The sequence below is a fragment of the Hemibagrus wyckioides genome, linkage group LG15 (assembly GCF_019097595.1).
Source record: "Hemibagrus wyckioides isolate EC202008001 linkage group LG15, SWU_Hwy_1.0, whole genome shotgun sequence".
NCBI lineage: Eukaryota > Metazoa > Chordata > Actinopteri > Siluriformes > Bagridae > Hemibagrus > Hemibagrus wyckioides.
This window is the reverse complement of record NC_080724.1, coordinates 19,162,380-19,188,841: the sequence shown is the minus strand read 5'-3', so window position 1 is coordinate 19,188,841 and position 26,462 is coordinate 19,162,380. Positions and strand designations below refer to the sequence as shown.

The 26,462-nt window shown below is 37.9% G+C and overlaps 1 protein-coding gene across 1 annotated transcript; it reads right to left on the bottom strand.

Annotated features, from left to right (window-relative positions):
* Window positions 1–1,960: 1,960 nt before the first annotated feature.
* On the bottom strand, window positions 1,961–18,508 carry pan2 (poly(A) specific ribonuclease subunit PAN2). Its single transcript, XM_058410344.1, has 26 exons — window positions 18,372–18,508; window positions 17,749–18,019; window positions 16,399–16,568; window positions 16,179–16,299; window positions 14,449–14,526; window positions 13,825–14,095; window positions 13,113–13,458; window positions 12,831–12,927; window positions 12,278–12,397; window positions 12,022–12,141; window positions 11,719–11,847; window positions 11,396–11,592; window positions 10,646–10,794; window positions 10,383–10,486; window positions 9,805–9,903; window positions 8,860–8,942; window positions 8,507–8,648; window positions 8,262–8,399; window positions 7,350–7,409; window positions 7,173–7,263; window positions 6,928–7,085; window positions 6,181–6,324; window positions 5,723–5,902; window positions 5,561–5,654; window positions 5,114–5,314; window positions 1,961–3,993 (listed from the first exon to the last, which is right to left on the bottom strand). Exons 2-26 carry the CDS (start codon window positions 18,004–18,006, stop codon window positions 3,959–3,961), a joined length of 3,585 nt encoding a protein of 1,194 aa, XP_058266327.1. The 5' UTR covers window positions 18,007–18,019; window positions 18,372–18,508; the 3' UTR covers window positions 1,961–3,958.
* Window positions 18,509–26,462: the final 7,954 nt, after the last annotated feature.

The window sequence follows — 26,462 nt, the reverse complement described above, 5'->3', positions numbered from 1 at the left end:
AGACCACTGGCCAATCTCCAGATTTGAACCCTATTGAAAACCTCTGGAATGTCATCAAGAGGAAGATGGATGGTCACAAACCATCAAGCAAAGCTGAACTGTTTGCTTTTTCTTTGTAAAAAGAGTGGTATAAAGTTCCCCAACAGCAATGTGAAAAACTGGTGGAGAGCATGGAGCCAAAACGCATGCAAATCGGGGTTATTCCACCAAATACTGATTTCTTAATGTTATTTAGCCAAAGCATTAACACAATTTGTTTACAAATTATTTACATATTGTTTTATTCGAGCTCTGCAAATACCGCATGATCTTGGGTTATTTTGACGTGTTGTCATTTCCTTTAAAAAATATACACTCTAAATAACAAGTTATATTTTGAATTTATGTTAAAAACATAAGAAACTGATTATTTTGCAGTGGTCTCTTGTTTTTTTTTCCAGAGCTGTATACTATATATACACCGATCAGGCATTATGAACATTATGATCACTGAGAGGTGACGTGAATAAGACTGATGATCTCCTCATCATGGCACCTGTCAGTGGGTGGGATATATTAGGCAGAACATTTTGTCCTCAAAGTTGATGTGTTAGAAGCAGGAAAAATGGACAAGCGTAAGGATTTGAGCGAGTTTGACAAAGGGCCGAATTGTGATGGCTAGACCACTGGATCAGAGCATCTCCAAAACTGGATGTGATCTTGTTGGAACCCAATCGACTTCAGTGTGTAAACAGTAACATCTCCACACTGAGGCACATTACATCATTGATTACTTTCCTATAACAGCATGTCCGATCGGGTTTCTTTTCCTTACATACAGTACACCATCTTACTGTTGTCCATCTTATCCTTTAGCATCTTAAAAAGACCATATGTTAAATCCCGAATGTTGTCCAGATTCTCCCAAAGTTCTTTAAACCTTTCTGATAATGGATTTTTGGATATGATGTGCATTTTGATCATTTTTAAGGGAAATTCTGTCAAAAATCTGTTTGAATTTAGACTGGGTTTTAGGTTTGGGGATGAGATGGCACGATGCCTCCTGAGGTGGTTTTTAATACTTGACTAAGAGGCAGGAAATAAGGAGCTAATCAAATGAGTTTCTATGCATGTAAAGGGAACTTCCTCTCCTGCCTCTCTTTTTGTTTGTTGTTAAGAGTATTTGCAGATTTGCTCTTATTGATGTGACATTTTTATTAACAATCTCAATACTTTCATTTTTTTTTTACCCAAGGTTCTCTTGCTGATTATTATTATTATTATTATTGTTATTCATTTCAAGCATCTTCATTAGTCTTGATGACTTTCCTGATATACCCATACTACATAATTCATTTATTTATACATCTACTTAATCCATGTCAGAGGTGCCGTGGGTTTAGAGTTTATCCTGAGAACACCCAGGATGGGATGCCAGTCATTTGCAGAGCACCATCCCTCTCACACCTTCATTCACACCTTGGAGGCATTTAGCAAAGAAAATCCACCTAAATTCATGTTTTTGGACTGTGGAAGGAAACCGGTAAGGACACGTGGACACATGGAAAAATGTAAACATCCACACAGACAGTAGAGCTTATGTTCAAACCGGGGAGCCTGGGAGCTACCAGTAACATCAAACATATCTCTTACTTAAACACACTCTACCTCACTGTGTCGTGTGCGAAGATTCCTCTTTAATTGTTTGTTAATATTCCAACCCAAATGAAGGACTGAACATATTTTTTTTTTTATTTATTACCTGAAATTAATGAATTAATTAATTTATTTTAAAATGCAGGAACTAATTTCAATGTGCTTACCAGGAAAAAATAAATATACATTTTTCTCATCATGTGCTTTATTATTATTATTATTATAAGATACTTTTGTTTGAGACACCATTATGAATTAAAATACTTTAGACGGTCATACAAGCACAATAAAAAATAAATTGCACTGTTGCCCCACAGCAAGAAGGTCCTGGGTTCGAACAGACAGGGGCCTTTCTGTGTGGAGTTTGCATGTTCTCCCCGTACCTGCGTGGGCACTCCTGGTACTCCGGTTTCCTCCCACAGCCAAAAAACATTAGGCTGATTTGGTAATTGTAAATTGCCCATAAGAGTGAGTGTGTGTATGTGTGGTTGTCTGTCTATATGTGTGGTCCTGTGATGGACTGGTTTACATGGTGATTTACATTTTCTAAAATGTCTACAAACATCAGGTGTCCATCACGGAGTATATTTCCCTCTTACTCCTTTCCCCATTGTACTCATGCTTTATAGTATTAATGACACCAAATCACCCGAAGTGTCAAAAAAAAAAAAAGAAGGAAGTTTATTCAGCTGCCTCATTATCAAAGTGTACATCATGGTTACAAAATACAAAAACACAACAGTACATGTGCTTTGGCTTCCTGTTCTAACACCAAAATTCAGTAAGTGCAATGTTTGACTTTACAGGAAGGTCAAAGCAGGAAAAGCTGCGGCAAATCTGGCCCAGTACTCTGTGCAGTCACATCAAATGATATATTCGTGATACTACAGTGATAGGAAAAAAAAAAATGTTTTATTAAAAAACAAAACAAACAAACAAAAAAAACACAAAAATCTCAAAATCTGCATCTAAAGCAAACTCAAAAGGTGTCACTAATAGCCATTATCGTCAAACTAGACTGGATGTGGCTAGCTCATCCAACTCCAAATTGCTGGTATTGTTTAATAATGACACAATTTGAACATTTCTTTACATGCTTATTACGAGATGTTTTATCACTATAAAAGTGATTCCAATAACACCGGTAAATTGTGGAGTTAATAAATCCAGATGGAAATATATGCAGGTTTAGCTCCAATCGCAATCCTCCACTGGCATTTATATTGAGATTTTAACTTAATTATAGCAGTTACTTTTATATAAAGTGACTTCTGGGTGGAGTTTCCCCCCAAAAGTATTGCTGCACATCGTTCGATCATAAAGCGAGCGCCCAGATCGTTAGCACAGAGGTTCAGGCTGTGTGCGATATCAAAAAGGGAAATCCTAGCAAAAAGTCAACTTCCGCAGTTCTTCTCGATTTAGTGCGAATGAAGCCGATCAGCCGAGATGTTCCACACACGGGTCTATAACAAGTCTATCAAAATGTAGTTAACAAAGTGAACCGAGATAGAGTTCATTGTTATACAAATTCAACTTTTTAATTTTTTTTACTTATTATAAAATGTATTTCCTAACAGCGTCAAACAGGAAACTTGGATATCAAAGCCGCTTGTCAACGGCGAGGGTGTGAAGATTTGCTAATCTGGTGCCTGCCTTACTTGTTAGCTACAGTGGATACATTCCTGTTAAAATTGCAGGATTCGGCGATGGAAAAACTGCAACCAAGATCAATCATGACTCGATCAGAACTTCTTCCACATTTAACGTCACACAGTGAACGAGAGGGCTGTGTACAGAGGATCCTATTGCAATCTGATAGGGATAGGGACGCTCTTATCCATTTTATCACTTAATTTTTTAAATACAACTGAGCAATTTTAGGGTTAAGGGCCTTTGCTCAGGGGCCCAGCAGTGGCACCTTGGTGGCTCTGGGATTCGAACTCGCAACCTGTGCCAAGTTCATAATTTCCCTAAAGCATTTCCAATTTTTTTTTGGTTCCTAGATCACATTAGAGTTAGAAAAAGCTTTGACATGATTTCTTTGCTTACATAAAACCCTGCAGTTGTAACAGGAGTGTGCAGACTTTTCAAATTCACTGCACAAACATCTGACCGAACTCTTTTTTTGATTAAACAATTATTTTTTCCCCAACTGCACGTTCACTTTTCCCAAAATAACTGGGATAAATCAGTGTTTGCTTTTCCAGTGTTTGCACAAAACAATGCGCATAGCAATACTGAAGACCGCTGGATGGATGAGTGAAGAATAGTGAGAAGTCCATCTGGCTGGAATGTTACCGTTGCAAAAGGAATTTCACTCTGATCATAAGCCAAGCACTGAGGGGAACACAGCAGTACCTGACAAAGGAGAGGAAAGAAAACCCTAAAAAACAACACTGGAGCAAAATCATGGTAAAATAAAATGAGCCAATAAAAGGGAAGAAATGCTCATTATTTTTCTATATGAACACATCATGAAATGTCTTATTCCTTGAGTATGACAACAATCACTGTTATAAATTTCCCCTCCACCATGTCGCGTGAACTCTCAGTGATTCTCGCAGTACCACAGGTATATTTCTGTTAGGTTACACCTCTAAAGCAGAGGGATGTTCTTTAAGATTATGAAATAGATTGTTATAATGACCTCAATATTATCCTAAACAACCAAAGTGGATGAATGTATTATTTTTTTATTTGTTTTATACAGCTAAAATATCCTGGGGTCAAACTGACCCCAAGAAACAATGATGCCACAAAATGTGTACAGGACACTGAAAACACAATATCATGATCAGTTTATATTTACCTGGTTATCTCCATTAAATTAGTAACAGTCATTAAATATAAAGCAAAAAAATATTTCAAACATATATTTCGAGACATTAAATGTGGAAGGGGATTAAATCGACCCCGAGTATAATGGGTGGGTTAAAGGATGATGCATCATGCTTATTACATTATTTTAGTTCCTGTTATCCCTTTCAGACAGTTATAAACAGTTATTCCGATTCTTTCTTTTTCTCATGTTACAGAGAGACTCTTCAGGAAATCCTGCTCTTTAATTCGGAAAATAAACTAAACACCTTCTAAACAACCAGAAGGTAAAGAATTATATCACAATACTGTTGTATTGTCAAACATAGAGAGCAGAATAATTATCCAATGAATTGAACAGCCATTCATATCACGTCTGGCTCATGCACTTTATTGTCCTTATGTTGGATACAAGCTGAGTGTAAAAACTGTCAAATGATTACTACTTCACAGTGAGCAGGTCTGTGTAATGTAGTCAATTAAATCAATTACTGCAATCAAAATTCTATGCTATGTGTCGTGCTCCTGATTTTCCAGCCTAGAGACCGGCGAGTACGGTTCAAATGTGAACAATGGACTCGTTTTTTTCCTGTGAAATTATTCATAAGACTCGCGATATCTACATGTACTGACCATGTCACATCCTGGTCTGGTTACCTACCTTTGGGGCTTCCCTGGTTGTCTGCAGAGTCCGACTCGGGCACTTTCCAGTCTAGCTTACGTCCTTTTTCATAAAGGCCCTTCAGTACTTTCCGGAACTCCTCCTGCCCCCCACGGTTCAGCTCTAAGTACTTCCTGTACAGCTGCAGAGCAGTACGTGCATCCTCTATACTGTCATGGGTCTCACTCTGAATGTTTAAGTCTGAAGCAGAAAGTCAATAAATAAAGTCAAAGTCAAGACTACAGCCATGATTGTGTCTGTAGCAAAAGTTCTGTTAGAAAATAATAATAATAATAATAATAATAATAATAATAATAATAATAATGATAATGATAATGATAATGATAATGATAATGATAATAATAATAATAATAATAATAATAATAATAATAATAAAAGAATCAGTATTTTTGAAAAAGATGCTTCCGGACAATGGAAAGCACCTACCCAGGAAATACCAGGCAAGGAAACGCAGAGAGATCATTCTTTTCCTGGGCATGTGGAAGAGGTAGACTGTGTCTATCACTTGGTCTTTCGGGACCTAAACACAGCAAGCGTATTAATGCACAATACCTCCCTGAGACATATTTGGAGGTGCATCAAACTCACCAACAGGTTTATGACTCGGAAGTCCTTCTGTAAACCGTGACCAACAAAACGCACTCCGGTGTCAATAAGGAAGCGGAGTTTGAGGTAAGTAGACTTAAGTGTAGTTAAGTGCTTTGAAGAAATCTTGGCATCCAGGTCACCGGGTTTGATTCCCGAGTACTGAGTCAAGTAATCGACCACCTAGAGCAAAAGGGTATTTAAAAACATATTTTAACAAGCAATAAATAAAAAGTGTTATACAAGAGAGTGTGATTAATCTTCTTGTTCACTTTTTTGTGCATTATTGAACATGCAAGTCAAAACTATTGCTAAAATATTCACACATTTATTGAACATAAATTGTACTACACCAAAGACTAACTGGGAGAAAGGGATAATTTATATTAAAATATAAATATGGAATCAGCTAAAATAATCAAGCTGAATCAGAGTCAGCTCAAATTCACTAGACACCTCACCTGCTCCTGGGTCGAAATATAATCGTCAATAAAAGGAACCCCCTCGTTGGGCCCCTGTCCCCTAACACAAGTAATACGAGCCACAGACATCTGGCTCGGCTTTATGGTGGACTTGGTCCCATCGCTTCGTAGCTCTGCCTCTTCCTGTCCAACGGCAAACGCAAAGATAACATGCCATTAGTGAACATGCCTTCTACAAATACGGAGAGATTTCATGTGACAGGTCATAGATGTAGATCACATTTTCTAACACGTGCACAAATATATCGTTAGCAAAATCATATTTACATGAAACAGCATAATTAAATGGACAGATTATTAACGACAGTTTAGAAAACCTCAGGGAAACTATTTACTCGTACAATTTATTTATTGAAACCTGATTCCTTCTAATTTGGTTATTTGTGAATTCCCACCAACAAGCTGGCTTTTCCTACCAAACAGACAGGGTGAAGGCTCGCACATGCTTCGTCCCAGACACACAAAGTCACTAAGTATTTTCAAATTGCAACTCATACCAAGACACAGCACAGTCTGAGAAAGCCTAGTGTAAATCTACATACACTCTTCCACATACACAAGCGAACAGATGCCCACGATTGTTTAGTGTCTCTTGGATTGACAGGGGAAAGATTAACAAGGCAGCAGGAACAATCGGCTGCAGCATCTTCGGGATTCAAATTCACAAAGAGAAGGGTTTGTATCACACAAGGAATTTAAACAAAACCCAAATCGCTTTTCACACACCTGATTGAGCGTGACAAACTCTGCATCCAGTCCCACAAGGTCTCCAGCTTGAGGCATCTCGCTCACCATCAGAGGGATGAAAGTGGCATGACTCTTCCTCTGCTTGCGGGCCAGCGATGCTTCGGTCAGCAGAACGTTGGCTTCAATTGGGTTTTTAACTGGAAGACGGCAAGGTGATAAGGAATAAGGGACTAATGAGGCAAATTATGTGTGAAATACAAACTTGTCATGGTGAGAAGTCTTACTCCGCAGGTCATATTTAGTATGGTAGTTCCTCCTGGCATAGTAAATGATAGCCGGGACTTTCCAGTTTAGATCAAACTGAGCCGCTTCAGTCTGAGGGACACAAAGGCTTTCTTAGGACTTGTTTACTCACAGAACAGAACGGTGTAAACATCTACATGTGACATCGATGACGTTACCTTATCCACAGGCTCAATCAAGAAGTCGTTAAACAGATACCATTGCTGATGTGTGACCCCCTATACAGGAACAAAAGATGTTATTCAGTATTTCATTCATAAACATTTTGTTACCGCTAAACTAATTACACTATATGGTCAAAAATACATGGACGCCCGACCATCACACCCAATCCAAATCCACACGCATTAACACATATGTAGCCCTGCTTCTGCTGTTACAATAAGTTTCACTCTTCTCTTTTCTTCTGGGAAGGTTTTCCACTAGGTGTTGCTATGGGATTTGTGCTCCTTTAGCTACAAGAGCATTAGTGAGATCAGACACGGACGTTGTAAGAGTGAGGAGGTCTGGGGTTCAGTCGGTGTTCTAGTTCATCCCAAAGGTGTTCAGTGGGGTTGAGTCAAAGTCAGCGCTCTGTGCAGGACACTCCAGTTCTTCCACTGCAACCTTCACACACCATGTCTTCATGGAGCTCTGTGCTTTGTGCACATTGTCATGCTGGAGCAGTGATTGGACAACTTAGTTCCACTGAAGAGAAATCTTAATGCTACAGAACATGGAGACATTCTAGACAATTGCATGTGCCTGAATTTGTAGCAACAGTTTGGATTAACTACATATGAGCATCATGGTCAGGGGTCTGATTATTTTTGACCTAATGATGTTGCATTGCTGATATTAAGCAAGTAAGGAAAGGTAAGTTAAATGTTCCTGAGGCAAATTCCTTAGAGCATGATTTAACCTTATTTGCAAGAATCCACTGCACCTTTTGATCAAACCTGGTATACCAGACTAGCTGTTACCATGAAGCTCATCTCCTCTCTGACCATCTATCCATGTCTCTCCATCATTTATCCTTACTTTTAAATGACAGCCTGAGCTGAAATTCACAATCACAGGGCGTGTCTGACCTCTTTCCTCTGGTGGTACGTCTCTCCCACTTTGATATGAGCCACCAGGTTTCCGCCTGTACGAGTGTCTTGAATGTGAGGCACAGTGACCACCAGGTCGTAAACAGCAGCACCTTCAGACTCTTCCTCAGGACTCAACTACAGCAAAAAAAAGAAGAGCACAAACAGCTGCCTCCTCACTGTAACACTAACTGTATACGCGTACTATAATCTTTGAATAATATTCTGTACGACCAAACACTTACCTCTTCAGTCGCAGTCCAGCTGCACACCTCCAGACCGTGAGTCTTATTAATGCACATCTTTAGACTCTGTGGAATCCACACATGCTTCAGGTCCTCTGCTCGTGTGTCAAAGGTTAAACCTTCCACGCTGTACGCTTCATCCCTGTTCATATTAAAGTGCATTATTGTAAATGATAATAGGTGTAGGCCAATATGATGTCATGACTATTAGTAGGAACATGGCTGCCATGAAAAGCCTCATAACAAGATTTTATTGATATATTTTTTTATTCTAATCTGGTTTGGAAGATTTTGATAAAAATATTGTGTGTAGTGTGTATGTGGTAAGATGTCACAGTGTGTTTCAGTATTACTCTAAACACCACTCTGTAGGAAGAGGCTCTTTGGGCTTTGGTGGTTCTGCAGCTTCTTTCTTCAATGCCTTGTTGAAGGAGTACTGCACAGCAAGCAAATGTACAAAAGGTTAGCAATATATACATATATTTTTTTTACAAAAAAACGGCAATTTGCTAAATCTGACAGGACATTGAACCCCAAGAACCTGAAACTGTAAATGCTTAGTAAAGCTAGTGCACCAGTTTTATAGGACAGCTTGTTTTCATTCCATTTCAAGGTGTTGCTAGAGGTTTAATTCACCCCAGCTGATATTTTACACTGTACTGTATGATACATAGATGGCACAGTTTTGCAGCCTAACGCTATAGCCGTTTTCCGACGGCTTTTTGATTATGCTAGAAACACGTTTACACATTTTCATCAAAAAATAAACACAATTATGAAACGTACATACTATTGCCAGAAGTCTCTGCCACTTAGTCTCCGACTATTCTTTCAATCTTTATTTAATAAATTAAAAAAGTTCGCTGATAGGGATCCACTGTGGATGAATCTGAATGAATAAAAGTTTGAGGTGGAACATTATTAGTATAAACATAAGGCTATAATAGATGAGTTTTCCGTTTGGCATGATGACATTTAATGTCTCCGAAAACCTCTGTATTCCCATTCAGTCACTTTTTGACCGCCTTTTTCAAGCCTCATATAATCTCAAAACATACAAGTGGGGTATTACTGATGCATTTTACATCGTAGAATAAAACATGAAAATATTTTAAGACCTTATTTCAGGCATTTTAACCAAAAATCCATTCAGAAAACTCACAATGGAACAAGGAAGTGCTAAACTGCTAAATTATTTCCGGGTTTTAGGGCTCGTTCCTGCAGTATTGGTATTATTTGGGAGTATTGGTGAGTATTTTAGGATCCCGAGTACAGATTTGTTGGTGTGGAGAGCTCACCTCAGCTTGGGCTTTCCAGAAGTCTAATTCCTTCACACTGTTCACCTCACAGTTGATCACCAATACGTCAGGAAGACAGCGGATGTTCCGTGTCTGCACCTGCGCACACACACACATCACAAAGAGTCGAGCACATCATTATCTATACGGAAGGGTTTTTATTCTTCAATAGCCAATGATTAAACTTCTCATGAAATACAACATGACTTTTTAACTACTCAGGGTTATATTTATGTTGTGGAACATCTTCAAAACAAGTTATTACATATATTAAAGCAGCTACGAACAATTGTTCCCTTCTCATTTTTCTCCCTCTTAAAATTAACAACACAAAAAAAAAAAAAAAAAAACATCGTCTCAGCGTCTCACACTCACACTACGTCTTACACGGAATACTCCTTAGAGAAACCTTTACCTTCACCATATCATCAATTACACACATATAACAATGCGTAGTGTATGACGAACAAGACAAACAAACTGAATATCTGTAAAATAAATAAAAATAATTGACACCTTCTGACCAATCAGCATCCAGACTTCAGCGTAAGAGTTCAGTGAGAAAGAAAGAGACTTACTGTAGGCTGATACTTCTCACAGTTTTCACACCAGGCCTGTGTGCTCTGCTCCAGACAGATGCTCTTCTTCAGGATGTCACCAAAGTCATATTCAGGACACTTTTCTATTAAAACAAACATTATTCATTGCCATGTTGCTGGATTATTTGGTCTGTTTTATTAAGATTGAGCTAATTGCTGAGAACTATCATTTGATCCAGTTTTCTTTGATTCAGTGATGAATGTGTGCCACTAGTTGTGTGTGTGTGTGTGTGTGTTGTTACCTAGAGTGTTCTGCTCAGGGTAGTGCATAGTGAAGAGCAGAGTGAGTGAGGAGCGCACCGTCTCCTTCCCACAGCGACAGAGACTGCTGTTCTCCACCTCACAGCCGAACAGCCTGCCGATCACCGATTCCCCTGAGGAACCCAGTGTACTGCAAACACACACACACACTTTACTGTGTCATTCTCAGACATATTTATTTCAAAATGACAAAATAAACGTTACTATATAGACTACCACACATTAATACAACTCTTCATTCACTTATTTCTAGATAACAAACTGCTGCATGATAGATGTGATCTCTGAGTAAACAAAGTGGTTTCATATCCTGCAGTACTTTACACCTAGTCGATGACAAGTTTTATCTTTCCACAAAATCAGGAATCTTTTGCACTGGTAGTTTAGTCTGAATTCCCATGAAAAATTGGTGATGTGAAAGCAGTCGTGCAGACCGGGGAGCGCAGCGTGGTACCAAACTTTCGGTTGCAGTGGAACTGTACCGTGATTCCTGTGAATGTGAACTGACACTTGGGGCTGCACTTATTCAGGAAGTAAAGCGATCCGTGCATGTGTTTTTTTGTCCTTAGTTCATAACACATGCGAGTCTGAAACCAGACCAACGACATACAAGGCACCAGGAACAATCACACTTGGATTCGGACTGCAGAAAATGTACCCAGTGTGAAAACCCCCTCATTTGCACACTTCCAAACAACAAATAGGTGCAAATCTGTGAATTGCCCCTTCACCTGCTGGTCCCTCTGTAAGCCTGAGGTCCTTCCTGCTCCTGAGTTTCCTGGTGCAGCTGTGTGAGGATGAAGCAGTTCCAGCTCTGGATTAAGTGACCTAGCCTGGCCTTCCCTGTCTGCTCATCCGAATCAGCCAGGATCAAGCCGAGAGCTGACGCTTCCGGAATTGTCCGGAAGGCCCGCAAGAAATTACTGGCCTGGAGAGAAGGATTTTCCCGTCATATCATCACTATCATCATCTTCAGGTACTACTAGGAAGAGCAAACAAAGCTCCTCAACAATATAAGATCTGTTATATATTTAACCAGTAAATGGAAGAGTACCTGGCATGGATCTCCTCTGCTCAGATCCAGCATATGAAAGAGAAAGCCGAGCTCACAGGCCAAGCAGAACTCTTTCTGACACAGGTGATTCTGCACCAGGCATCGGATCGGCTCCAGGAAATACAAAACCTGGCCACCAAGGAAAGAGAAAGATAATCTTTAACAAAGGTGAAGACACTGATGATTCCCAGTGCAACCTGTGAAAATCCAGTCTTAATCATCTAACAGAAAAATTCCCATGCATGGTGTTGGCTAATTTCCATATACAATTCTAAATGCTTCGTTAAGTGAAGATGTTCCTACCTGGATCATGCAGTTACAGTAAGCGTTGGGTATATGAGGCTCCAGACCAGCAAACAGAGTTCTGTTGTAATGCTTAAAGTCAAAGTCCTCCAGTCCCAGTTTGGAGTATTTGATGGTGACCTGGTGGAGATTGAGGCGTTGTTATTAGTTATTAATTCAAACACAACAATGATATTATCACTGTGCTCACACAGAGAGCCTCAGAATGATCTTCAAGTGCTGATTTGTAAGCAAGAATGATCAGGATGATCAGTACCTTTCTGTACTTCTTTGGCACCATGTATAGGTGAGGCTCCTCATCTCTTCCAATTGGAGACTCTGGAACCTGGTTATAGCTGTCATACTCCAGCTCTACCTCCTTTATCTTATAAGGAACCTGACACACAGACACGCACAGAACAATTTTACATTTTATATGATTGTTCAACTGCAAAACTTATAGCTTGCTTGAGAAATTAACATAACATTCAGCATGACATCCGTTAACAAAACTGTATTAGAAACGTATTTGTAATTTGTCTACAAAGCAAATTATATTTACTGTATTAATCTATAAGCCACATGATTTTCAGTACATATTGTTCATTTGGTTCTCGTAGCTTTGTCGGCTGTGTTCGTATGCCCCCCTTTTCCTGGCATTTTCTTTAAAACCATCAACCCTGAAAAGGTATTTTAAATGAACAGAATGTTTTGAAGCCCCAATATAACATACAAATCAAATAAGCATTTTCAGTTGTAAAGACTATGTTATGAATAATGAATAAAATTTGGACCCAGGAGTAAAATTGTGATGCTACAGAGTGCAGTACCTGATTTCTGGGTCTTGTGCGAGGATTGGGAGCATATCCAATAAACCCAACAGTCTTCATCGTCCTCAAAATCTCTGGGTCAACTGGAGGTGCACGTCTGTAACAGAGGGAAAGGTAACACACTGCTGTATACTGCTAGCGGACAGCAGAAGTGAAACGCAAACCACAACCAGCTGTATTTCTTAAGACAAGCTCTTAATAATGTGCAGAGCTAAACTAAACATCCTAAAGACCTCTTTTATTGCCTTAACAGACAAAAATAAAATCAAAGTGTTTGTGTACCTGGGGCTGGGAGTGACGAGGTTGCTGGGCCAATCTGAGAGCAGAGGCTCTGTACTGGTAAGTGGCATGGGCACCAGAGAAAGTGGCACCAGCTCATGGTTCCAATCCAGCTGAGGCAGGGAGTCCACGATGCACGGAAGGGCCAGCTCCGTCTCTCTGGAGTAGTCGTTGAAGGAGACATCGGGGGCACTGGACCACAGGTGCACGCAACCGCCCGAGTCTCCGAACGCCAACGCCTGCTTACTGCTCGACACATCGAAGCTCATTAGCAGCTGGCCTACTGTGTTCACGTGGAAAATATCAGCCAAGCTGGCCAGACCTGTGGGCTCGCAGAACTGACACTGACCTGCAGGGGGCATCAGCAGACAATTACAAAAAACATTCAGCAATACAAAACAACAGCTGGTGGCCTCATGCCAAAGCTCATGTAGGTATGTTATATTAAATGGCGAAAATATTGGAATATTTCGGCATAATACATGTATAGAGAGAGAGGACAATTATGGGTGGGTTGACACTGGAGACTCCTTCCCTAAATATTACATAAGCATTTAAGTACGGAAACCTTCACAATACCCATGCTATAATTCATCAAAACGTTGATAATGTTGTGCAGGATAACCTAAAAGCATAAGGGACATGTAGGAAAGTGACCAAGCCAGCACTGATACGGCTGACTCTGCACATGACACACTACTGGGCAGGGATGTACCTGTCTGGGAGATAATGGCCAGCCGGGAGGTGTAGGTGGGGATGAAGCGGAGGAACAGCGGATCCACGTGCACCTGCAGAGGGGTAACGGCTCGCATCATGCGGAGGTCATACACCATTAGGAAGCGATCGCATGACAGGCCGTTGAGGCCGCGGCTCGAGAAACCGCAAGCTGCCAGCAGGTTGCCGTGCACATCAAAATCAGAAAGGCTGCCCGAGTAGGCATCAAACTCATGCTCCATTTTAAAGGTGCGTAGATCCCGCAGAGACACCTGTCACGCCAGGAGACAGAAGGGACGAGAGGAATGTAGGGAAATATCAAATATGGCATAATCTCACAATATTTTTTAAGCACCTCAGAGAAAATACTTAAAAAATTCCATCCTTTTCTTTTCAGCTCATTGTCCATATTTCCTAATGTTAAACTTTCCAGGCTTTCTAGCTAATTTGAAAGGTCATGAACTGTCTCACAAACATGAAATGTTCTACATACTTGCATTGTTTGCATTTGTGAAAACTGATTATTGGAAAGTCCACATATTCAGCTCCGGTCCAAAGATCATATCCCTTTTACAGATTTTCTCACAATGTCATACGTACACATCCTGTTTCTCTTTCCTCTCACCTTTCCTGACGTATGTCCGCAAAAGAAGAAACGATTGGACTGCCTCATGATGGCCACGCCTGGGATCTCCACGGTAAACTACATCATAACATGCAGCATAACAACATAACAGAAACAAACAAAAACAAAACAAAAACAGCACGTGAAAAACATGGATACAGTTAAGAGAAATAAAAAAGTGTGTAAGATGAGGACGCAACATTTCTGTTTTTTTGATTACGTACAATTTTTTTTTTAATTTCATCCATATCTAAATCCCACGCACCATTGCATAATGAAAAGAATACTTCGGTACTTTTCACATAGCTTTAAACAAAATTGTAAATGAATAAAAATTAAAAAATGACAGACAGACAAAATATTCTTCCACTGAAATATCTTTAGGACGCAGGACACTGTAGTTTCTTGGTCACCTGACTACATAATTTTTCTGTCTTATCACATATAATGAAGGAAGTGCTCACTTTTAGAGTAAACAAAGACAGAAAAATGATGTTATCATGTTACCCAGAAGCCACAATGCCGTCTCTGTCTTTCCAGTGCCAGAGAACTTTCCGTTGACTTTATGCCATTTCATGCATGACAATTTTCTTTGGTCTTAATGTCTTTAAGAAAAGAAAAACAGAGACACTAGTGAGAGAACAACTATTCAGAATGTAACTGATAATTGAAACTGAAGAAGAAAGAAGAAAGTCTTCAGGTTTCTCACTGAATAACAATGTCTTGCCTAAGAAAAGACCATTCGAAAAACAAACTTCATATATTTTGGTCAATTTGGAGTGTGTTTTCTGACTTTTAAGAAAATCATGATGGTTACTCTTTTACAGACTTGATAGACTTGAAATACTGAAAGTATATAAACCATTAAAGAGGTTAATATTGTATTTGTATTAGGAGATGTAAGGGTTTTTATTATTAATTATTATCATTTTATTATGCTTATCATTATCTTTTTTAATTTATTTTATTTTTATTATTTTATTATTTAAAAATCCCAATTACTATATACTTTGTGTGTACTTCATAAATTTAAATATAATATTAATGATAAAATATTATTATATAAAATATAAAAAGCCTTTAACTAGCTTTTCTATAGGCTTAAATATAAATTCATAATTAGATTTTCGCGACAAACTGTGATGTCGGCTTGACGAAGCAAGTGGACATCATGTGATGTCACTTGGACACGTCAAGCAGTTCGAAACAATGTGCTGAGCGTTTTGACGTGTATGTTGCGGTAGTTTTGCGATTTCGCTAATTTTGGGGTGTGCCGCACACGTGATGTCACCAGGATACGCGTCACGCAGTTCTCCTCGTTGTGCCGAACGTTTTGAAATGTCACGTGAATGTTTCAGGTAATTTTGCGATTCCACTTATTTTCGTGGTTGATGTGCATGTGATGTCACCAGAACACACGTTACCAAGTTCCCCTCATTGTTCTGAGTGTTTAATGTGTTTTGTTCTTTAATAAGTAAAAAATCGGGTTACTGCTGGAAATGACTCTGGTACAGGAAAAATGAAACACTGGCTGATTCTCATCACCTCACCATTTTCTTATAACAGCCTGCCATGTCATGTTTGATACTTGTTTTATTACTAGACAGCACTTGTGTAATAAGTATGGCATCTTAAGACATCATTAAACCCCATAGCCCCATTTATTTTTGCATGTTAACAGTATGCATTTCTGTAATAGGACACTAAGTGCACATGTTGAGAAATCTCACTTTCTGCGTTTCCTGCACGGTGTTCAGATCCACCTCGGTCACGTAGTTCTGCAAACCTCCCAACAGCAGCGTGTTATTGTCAGTGAGCAGCAAACTGTGCATATCAGCACCTTCTTCCATCCTGGAACATGGCAACAGATAGACATAAGGCTGTTTATTATGTGTCATGAGGTTACACCCTCTCACTTTTCACGGTCAGCGTGTTTCAGATGAAACTCACGGGTAGTCGAACATGATGAGGCCTCCACGTGTAAGGCACTTGAGGTTACTCTTGGTCAGGAACAGGACGCCGGTGTCCATGCTCTGAATATGGCGGATATCATCAGCCAGGTGCACCTGAAACGAGGAGTAACGTCCCATTGTGGGCCCAAAAAAGGAGCTCGCGTGTCCCTGAAATAGGAGAAAAGGAAAGAATATAAATACCCTGTGAAATTAAACAATAATACTGGTGATTTTTCTCTCATGTGTTTCTATGATTTTAAAAACGCTGACATTTAAACATCATGTAAATTAACACGTTCGATATTAAAGATAAACAGAGTATCCATTCAATTTCCAATTCCATTTTTCATACAGCGGTTTTACAGTATCACAAAGCTAATCTGGATACAGATTCATGTGTAGATCTCTAGACAATTGTGAAGGGAACCGAAAATCTCCCTGAGACGACATGAGGAATAAATCTGGAGACAATGCACAAAGCAAGCTCCATAAAGACATGGATGAGTGAGTTTGGTGTGGAGGAACTTGACTGGGTCCTGACATCAATCCCATAGAACACCTTTGGGATGAATTAGAGTGGAGACTGCGAGCAAGACCTTCTCATCCAGAATCAGTGCCTGACCTCACACAAATAACGCTTCTAGAGGAACGGTCAAAAATTCCCATAAACACACTCCTAAACCTTGTGGAAAGCCTTCCCAGAAGAGTTGAAGCTGTTATAGCTGTTAAGGGCCGGACAACTCCATATTACATTCATGTGCATATAAAGGCAGATGTGCCAGTTTTGACCAGGCTCAGTCTCCGCTCTAATTCATCCCAAAGGTGTTCCATCAGGTTGAGGTCAGGACTCTGTGCAGGCCAGTCAAGTTCCTCCACACCAAACTCACTCATCCATGTCTTTATGGACCTTGCTTTGTGCACTGGTGTGCAGGAACAGGAAGGGGTCATCCCCAAACTATTCCCACAAAGTTGGAAGCATGAAATTGTCCAAAATGTCTTGGTATGAAGCTGAAGCATTAAGAGTTCCTTTCACTGGAACTAAGGGGCCGAGCCCAACCCTGAAATACTTCCCTGGATTCAATGATTTGGAGGGGTGTCCCAAAACTGACAATATAGTGTATGAATAAATGACCCACTGACCATTTTAGATTTATTATGAGTTATTACTTTATTTCAGTTACTGCTTTTGAAATCATGGAACTTATGGAAATAAAGTATGTATGAAAGGTATAGCAATTAGTGAGTTTGGATGTCTTTAGCCTAGGTTTATGCAAAACCTTTGGCCTCAACTTCATATTTGCTGTGTTCCAGATGTGCATGACAGCAGTTCTGCACTGATGTCCATTACCCGGTGGTTCCCGATCCACAGCAGCTCTTCGTGCAAGTCGAAGTGGGTCGCTGTGACCGGAACTCCGACCTCGGACGCCACGCTGTGCAGCTCGGAGTACATGCCCTCGGCCACGGGCACGGCCATGGCGTCCGGGTCCAGCTCCACAGCCTGCAGCAGCGCCGGGTCCAGTGTCGTGTCCAGCCCGGGCTCCAGGCCTCCGTGCAGGCCGGCCGCGTACTCACCCAGTCCCGGGTCCAGACCGTCAAAGTTCATCATGAGTGTGGTCTTGCTGATGAAAGCAGGAACAATCCATTTAAACACATGTGTAATGCATATAAACAGCCGGACATGCAACTGTCAATTCCAAACACAGGACCTAATTTGGTTCACCTAGTAAATGAGATCACCACTCATATTTTATCAGTAACTGAGTAAAAAAAACGTCAGCTAAAAACTAATTTTAAAACATCTTCACTTAGCAAGCTAGCCTAACTAACTAGCACTGAATCCATATAACGTTAGCATTAGCATTACCATAAACAAGCTGCAGTGCGATTGTATACATTTTCCACACGCGAACACAAAACTAATCGTTGAATTAAATGCGCACTAAATAAATGAATCTAAAATAAATTTCATACCTGGTCAGGCAATTATCATACTTCCACAATACAGTCGAGATTAGCCCGGCTAGCTCCTACAAGCACATCCCCTTATCATTCAAAATAAAAACACACTTGGGCTCAATCCCAAAGGCATCCTTATTTTCTATCTAGGTGTCCTACATAGCATAGCTTTTACAGGCTGTAGTGCACTATATGTCCATCAGGGTGGTAGTTTTTAGTATACGGCCCATAGTTCTACTTCCGGCAGAGGTTAAGCTGTTCCTAGTTTGTTACCAGAACTTAGAAGCCTGACAGACTGATAGCGGTTTAGTGCAGTGCTTTAATGCGATAAATACAAAAGTCAAGTGCTAGTAATAGTCATTATTTTACCCCCTATCTACTGCACTTATATACAGAATAAAGAGGGATTTGGGATTCAGCCATTCTGAATGCACTCCTGCTATTTCTCTGCGTTTTCCAAAACATTTTATGAGCTCCTTTTGCGATTATTATTATTATTATTATTATTATTATTATTATTTCCAGAAATAAATTTACCTGAAACCCTTACACGGGGAGTCAAACAATGCAATAAATTTGTATTTACAAAATAAAAATGTACACTTGATCAAAAAAAATAATGAATAGATAGATAGACAGACAGACAGATAGATAGATAGATAGATAGATAGATAGATAGATAGATAGATAGATAGACAGACAGAAAGATAGATAGATAGATAGAAGACTAAGAAGAAAGAAGATCCACCCTTGTAATACCTGCAGCCAGGTTTTTCAATAAAAAAGCCAGGTTCTCTAAGGCTTGTTTTTTGTATAAATAAATTTCAAAATTGTTTTATCGTTTGTATAAATAATTAAGTATCCATGCAAAGATATAAGGAGACTCATGTTTTACACAGGCTACAGTCCAGTACAGCGTGAAATGTACATTTTTGCTATAGCAAGATAAAGAGTGGTACAGACAATAACCACAGCTTTTCTCAGTACTTAGTGAAATAATTGCTTATTGTTCTATAGTCTGATTAATTATACTTGTGCAGTACTGCACCATTAAAATCTGTATAGTCCTACATCATAAAAACAGAATAAAACATAATGTGTTTTATAAAATGTCAAAATGCGGCATGGTGTTTTAGTACAATAATCAAAAGGCTGCATTACACCTCCTCAAAGGTGCTTATTTATTCAATAAAATCCCAGCACATCCCAAAATATTTTCTTATGCCACAGCAATGAACATCTTTAACGCATTACTATTTATTATAGGATACCATGCTGTATGTTTTTATTCATTTATCGTTATACTGAATGTTATGGAACGTCCAGGGAACAAACTTCTGTAATCTTTTACATTATAACAGCTGTAAACAGATGTTTTTGTGCCAGCTTCTCTTTTTCTATGTTACCACGAAACCACAAAGCGCTTTGTCTGGAAGATTTTTAACTTACGGTTTAACTTCTAACGTTAAAATGCTGACGCTGCAGACTTCTTCCTCCTAAATGCTTATTAAATCTGTCCACAACATCACCTGACCAACACAACAAACACTGATGTCACCATAGAGAGCATTAGGTATCAGAATGAGTGCATTAATATCTAGTAAACCTGTGATTTGATCTACAGCCAGAACTATTCAGAAACAGATGCTAGTATAGAAAATAAATTGTATATATATTTAATTTATTAATGTACAGCATGTATCAAATTTGTAAGCTAGCTTAGAACCTAGCTTTAATCATATATTATTCATTTATATTTTCTTTCGTTTTGATTTTTAGCACATGAACCCCTCCCCTAAAGACCCAAACTATACACTGATCAGGCATAACATTATGACCACTGAGAGGTGAAGTGCATAAGACTGATGATCTCCTCATCATGGCACCTGTTAGTGGGTGGGATATATTAGGCAGCAAGTGAACATTTTGTCCTCAAAGTTGATGTTAGAAGCAGGAAAAATGGACAAGTGTAAGGATTTGAGCGAGTTTGATGAAGGGCCAAATTGTGATGGCGGATAGATGACTGGATCAGAGCATCTCCAAAACTGTAGCTCTTGTGGGGTGTTCCCGGTCTGCAGTGGTCAGTATCTATCAAAAGTGGTCCAAGGAAGGAACAGTGGTGAACCGGTGACAGGGTCATGGGTGGTCAAGGCTCATTGATGCACGTGGGGAGTGAAGGCTGACCCGTGTGATCCGATCCAACAGACGAGCTACTGTTGTTCAAACTGCTGAAGAATTTAATGCTGGTTCTGATAGAAAGGTGTCAGAATACACAGTGCAGGACGGGTCAGGGCTGTTTTGGCTACAAAAGCAGAACCCTCCCCCTTTTACCTCATTTTAATCTCATTCATTAAAACATTAATCATACATGCTCTTATAGTGCATTATAGCCAACCTTACCAATGTGTAAATGGTGAATTCGACTAATCTCCAAAGACGCTTTCTGCACCAGTCTTTGTAAATGTATTGTTATTTCCCACACCCTCCGTGGAATAACATAACCAAAGGGGTGTGCTTTGAGTTACAGTGGCATGTGAAATTCAGGGTATTTTTGTCACTGTACTTTTCGATAGTCAATCAGACTTTTATCTCTCTCAAAAGGGAATTTATTTGAACGCTCAAGTCAAAAAGTCACATTAAAGGGCTTTCACATAGTGATGCAAGACACACACACTGAAAAGCCCTGTTTGTATTGCTGTCTTTAGACACCATTCGTCAGGGAAAATCCTATTTATATGAACTACGGGAAGATTGTAAAACGAGCCAAAGTGTTGTCTTTACCACAATGAAAGTTAATTATTTTCCAATAACAGGATGTCCTAGAGTCTTTAATCACATATACCTACAGCATTTTGCCAGCTATAGTTATAGTCAAAGTCGATATGAAAGTTAATTCCTTTTATGACAGCTATAAATAGCCATTCCCTCACTAGCCCTGCCCCCTCTCTTTCTTTCTGAGTCTATCTATCTATCTATCTATCTATCTATCTATCTATCTATCTATCTATCTATCTATCTATCTATCTATCTATCTATCTATCTATCTGTCTGTCTGTCTGTATGTGTGTCTGTCTGTCTGTCTGTCTATCTATCTGTCTGTCTTGAAGTTAAGAAGACAAAAAACAAACAAAAAAATTATCTCATGTCACAGAAGAACTGGAAAAGCCCAAAGTTCTCTATCCTGATGTCTTTCCCATAACAGTAAACAAAAAGTGCTGACACTGGAGACTCCTTCCTTAAATACTAAATAACAACCCATTTATTATTATTATTATTATTATTATTATTATTATTATTATTATTATTATTATAAATATTTTTTCCTAGAGATTGTGAAGTGTCCTCCACATCCACTTTTCACAGTGGACAAGGTGTTTCTAGCATGTATAGCACGTAATACAGACAGATCACAATTTATGCAGAAACATATCTGATGTTTTTTTTCTTTTAAACAGCAAAATTATGTTTAATATGATGCACAAAAAAGAACCAATATATATATATAGTTTTTTGTTTGTTTTTTTTGCTTTAAAGAACAATTGAACGAAACGCAAATGTATTTACTCTACCATATAAGGACTAGCTCTATAATTTCAGTACTTTTCCTCTTTCACTGGAAAGGCACGGGCTGTGCACATTAGTCGTTATGGGAAGGACTGAGTGATGCTGAGTGATGAAACAGTACAGAAAAGGGGCAGATTTTGTTCTCACGTATAACTTACACACATTGTTTATTGGCTGCAGTCTCACTTCCTCAGCACACCACAATTAAAGAGCACAATATTTGAGCAACTTTCAGATGAGGAAATCAAAGGCTTGTGTTTAGAATCGTAGGAAAAGCAACGGCTCCACACATAGCAATGGAAATTTTCATTGTGTTGTGTAATTCAGAATAAAGACTGGATTTAGCTGGAATGGAATTAGCTGAACAATAAGAAGAATGCATTGAACAGAAATTTTGAAAAATACAGCACATGAATGCACTAGCATCAGTCACTGTAGTGCATTTATATGCTTTATTCTTAGCTTATTTATTTCCATTTTAATTCCAGGATCAGACATCAGAGATTAATCATTTGTGTATGAATGATTAAAGCATGACAAATAATTCCATCCAAATCAGATTTAATTACGGTGTTTTTCAGACTGAAACGAATCCTATACAACCTGTCGTTTTACATAAAGAAACATAATTACCTGAAAATGTTAATCCAAAAATGTTTTATATTAGTTTTGTTAAATTCATATTAGATACGTATTAACAAAGAATATTAAAACATCTATCTATCAATCTATCTATCTACTTGAGGTGGATAAATTGTTTCCATTGAAGAACATTAAATAACAAATATTCTACTCTATGACAAAGATGCTATTTGCAGTAAACAATAGGAAAATGGGTATGTAAACTATTGAAGGATTTATGTGGACTGACTTTGCGGACTGTTTGCTAAAACAAAACAAAAAAATTTTTTTTAATAATAATAAAAGTTGGTACTCCGTCCAGGGTGTATGCCCTGAGATAGGCAGAGGCTCCCTGTGACCCGAGAATAGATCGGATAAGCGGTACAGACGATGGAATGAAATGAAATTGCCAAATGCCCAAGGTTAGGATTAGGATTAGTGTTACTGTTAGTCTTAGGGTTAGGATTAGTCTTGCTGTTAGGTTTTAGGTTTAGGATTAGTGTTAGTGTTAACACGACTGTGTTTCATATCTGCATTAAATTAAACTACGTGTTTTGTGTTTTATATTTAAGGTTTTACTTTATTTAAGGTTACGCACACACTATGTGTGTGTGTGTGTTTGTGTGTGTGTTTGTGTGCGTGTCCAGGTAACAGGTGTACAGAATGAGTCATTCAAATCCATTCATGCATTCAATTCCTAGCCATGTCCATGTTACACACACACACACATATATAAATATATATATGTATATGTGTGTGTGTGTTACTATCTATCTATCTATCTATCTATCTATCTATCTATCTATCTATCTATCTATCTATCTATCTATCTATCTATCTATCTAGTGTTTAGGTTACCTTTAAGATTATAGTTAGTGTTAAGTTTATGGTTATAGTTAAGGTCAGGCTAAGGATTAGGATTAGAATTAGGAATAGTTTTAGTGTTAAGGTTAATAAATTAGGTTAATGGATTAATGTTAAGATTAGGATTAGGGTTAGGTTATCCCGGGAAACTTTGCAGAAGCACTTTGCAGGTCCTATCAATAAATACATCCTGATACACATTCACAAAACACATAACCAAATAAAATTATGGGATATGCATGTGTACTGACACATACAGAGACAGTGTGTAATACAATATTGACACTAACCACAGCTCTTAAAATGATGTCATTGAGATCGTCGTCATAGAGACACATCAAAAGTCCGGATGATGGATGACAGAAACTTACATAGTTATTCATAAACATAGTCATTCACTTCTCATTTCCTGTTTCTAAATCTAACAATGGAGCTGTGTGGAGGAAAAAAATTATTTGAACAGGAAGCTCGTTTTACGTAATTTTACGTTTTAATTGAAATGGGATTTTCTAGAAGACTGTTCAAGATCATTCACAGTCATACTTCAGAACTTCCAAAACAAGTTTGTTGTTTGTTTGTGTGTGTGTGTGTGTGTGTGTGTGTCCAGGTAACAGGTGTACTGAATGAGTCATTCAAATCCATTCACGCATTCCCATGTCCATTGTGGAAAAAAATGTCTATAGGGCATTTCATTCAGCCACTGATGGATTAGAGAAGAATTAAATCATTAGCCTATAAATAGCTTCATCACTCGAGTGATGCAACTGATTAAGATATACTATAAGATTTCTTATTAATAATATTATGACTAAGGCAGACTGGGCGATCCTTGCAAACAAAACAAAAAACCCTGATGATTCACCCGCTTAACAAACCTTTCTGTCAAAATATGACACTCAATGTCACTTTGTCAATATAACATTGTATAATCATGACACACTGATTATACACTCTTAGGGTTAGGGTTTTTATTTTATTTTATTTTATTTATTAGGATATTATTAAAAACAACCAAACCGGACGAGGGATTCAACATTTTCGTAAACAAAAGATATTTAACATGAATTTTATTGATCTGATCACATTTACAAACATACAATGGAACGAAATGTTACACAAAACAGCACGTACAAATGGTGAGATATTAGATATTAAATGTTATAAGTAGATGTTAGCGCAGGATAAAATAAACAGACGCGCCCAAAGAGTCCAAATAAAGTCGTTTAATTTTAATAAAAGACTAGATCCTAATTGTCCTAACCCGTGTTACTCTACTCATTTCCATTTTTTTTTCAAATTATGAATGCATGAATCAAATCCAATCTGAATGTTTTAAGCCGCAAATTTTTTAATTATGTAAAAAACAATCGCTACATTTATATATGTCGGAAGAAAATATTTCAAAAAACTATAACACCCCGGTTTACTCTTACAGTCATCAGATTGTACTTGTTAAATGGTTTTCCGTTTAAATGAAGATATAAATAAATAAATAAATAAATAAATAAATAAATAAATAAATAAATAAATAATACGCTCAGGTTTGTACACTGTAAGATATTTCAAGACGGCTCAAGATTTAGAAAACGAAAAATATCACCTGCTGCCTGAAAACGTGAGAAACACTCACAATACATTACTTTACATTTAACTGATGTTTTTCCAAAACATGTTTTGAGTCAAGTGAAGAAATAAGATCACATAAATGAATGGAGCTGTCGGGTTTTAATCCAGTGAACTAAACTCTGCGAATAAAAAGAGACTATACTGTATTTCTCTCTGCTCGCTGGGGTTGTAATATTATCTACTAACTTTATATTATCTATTATATACACCTGGAAATGTGGAAACCATGTAGAAAAATTATAATTATAATAAGGTACATAAATGAGCTCTTAAATGTGCACTATCACTGTACCCGATTCTAAGTAAGATGATACAGGTAGAAAAGTTTCCGACCCTGCGGCAAGAAACAGTTTAGTTCCCTTGTTTTCTGGAACTGTTAAAGCTATAATCAACACTCTATTACTCAGGAAGGACAACAACAATAACAACAAGACCACCACCACCACCAACAACAACCACATAAATAAAAAATAATAGTAATAATAATGACAGGACGCACAGTTAACTAAACTAACAAATTAACTCACTAACCAACTAGCTAACTAAATAAATAAAAACAAACAAACAAACAAATAAATACAAAAATAAATATATAAATAATGTTCATCATCATCATCATCATCATAAGAGTAGAGTACTCTATTAATCCCCAAGAGGAAATTTTATACATGCATCCAGGTTTTAATAACATAATAATGATAATATTAATAATAATAATAATAATAATAATAATAATAATAATAATAATAATAATAACAGGACGCATACGACGAACAGTTAACTAAACTAACAAATTAACTAAGTAACTCACTAACCAACTAACTAACTTAATAAATAAAAATAAATAAACAAATAAATAAATACATACATACATAAATATATAAATAATGTTCATCATCATCCTCATAAGAGTAGAGTAATCTATTAATCCCCAAAGGGAAATTAAATACATGCATCCAGGTTTTAATAACATAATAATAATAATAATAATAATAATAATAATAATAATAATAATAATAATAATAATAACAGGACGCAGAAGACGAACATTTAACTAAACTAAGTAATTAACTAAATAACTCACTAACCAAAAAACTAAAAAAATAATAAATAAATACATATATAAATATATAAATGATGATAATGATCAACATCATCATCATCTTAAGAGTACGCTATTTATTCCCAAGGGGAAATTTTATACATGCATCCAGGGTTTATGATACGGCGACTGGAATTCCTCATAACTATAGAAAAAGTGTCCAAAACGGAGCGGAAAGCGGTGTGATAATGAATGAGTGAGGAAACCCGAACTGTACCTGTGGCTGCGGCTGCGGGGGCAGGAAACTCACGTGACTCATCATCGCTCTTATAAATAAGGTGCATGGGTCTCTCTGTGCTCCATCAGCTTTTCAGATAAAGAATCTTAAC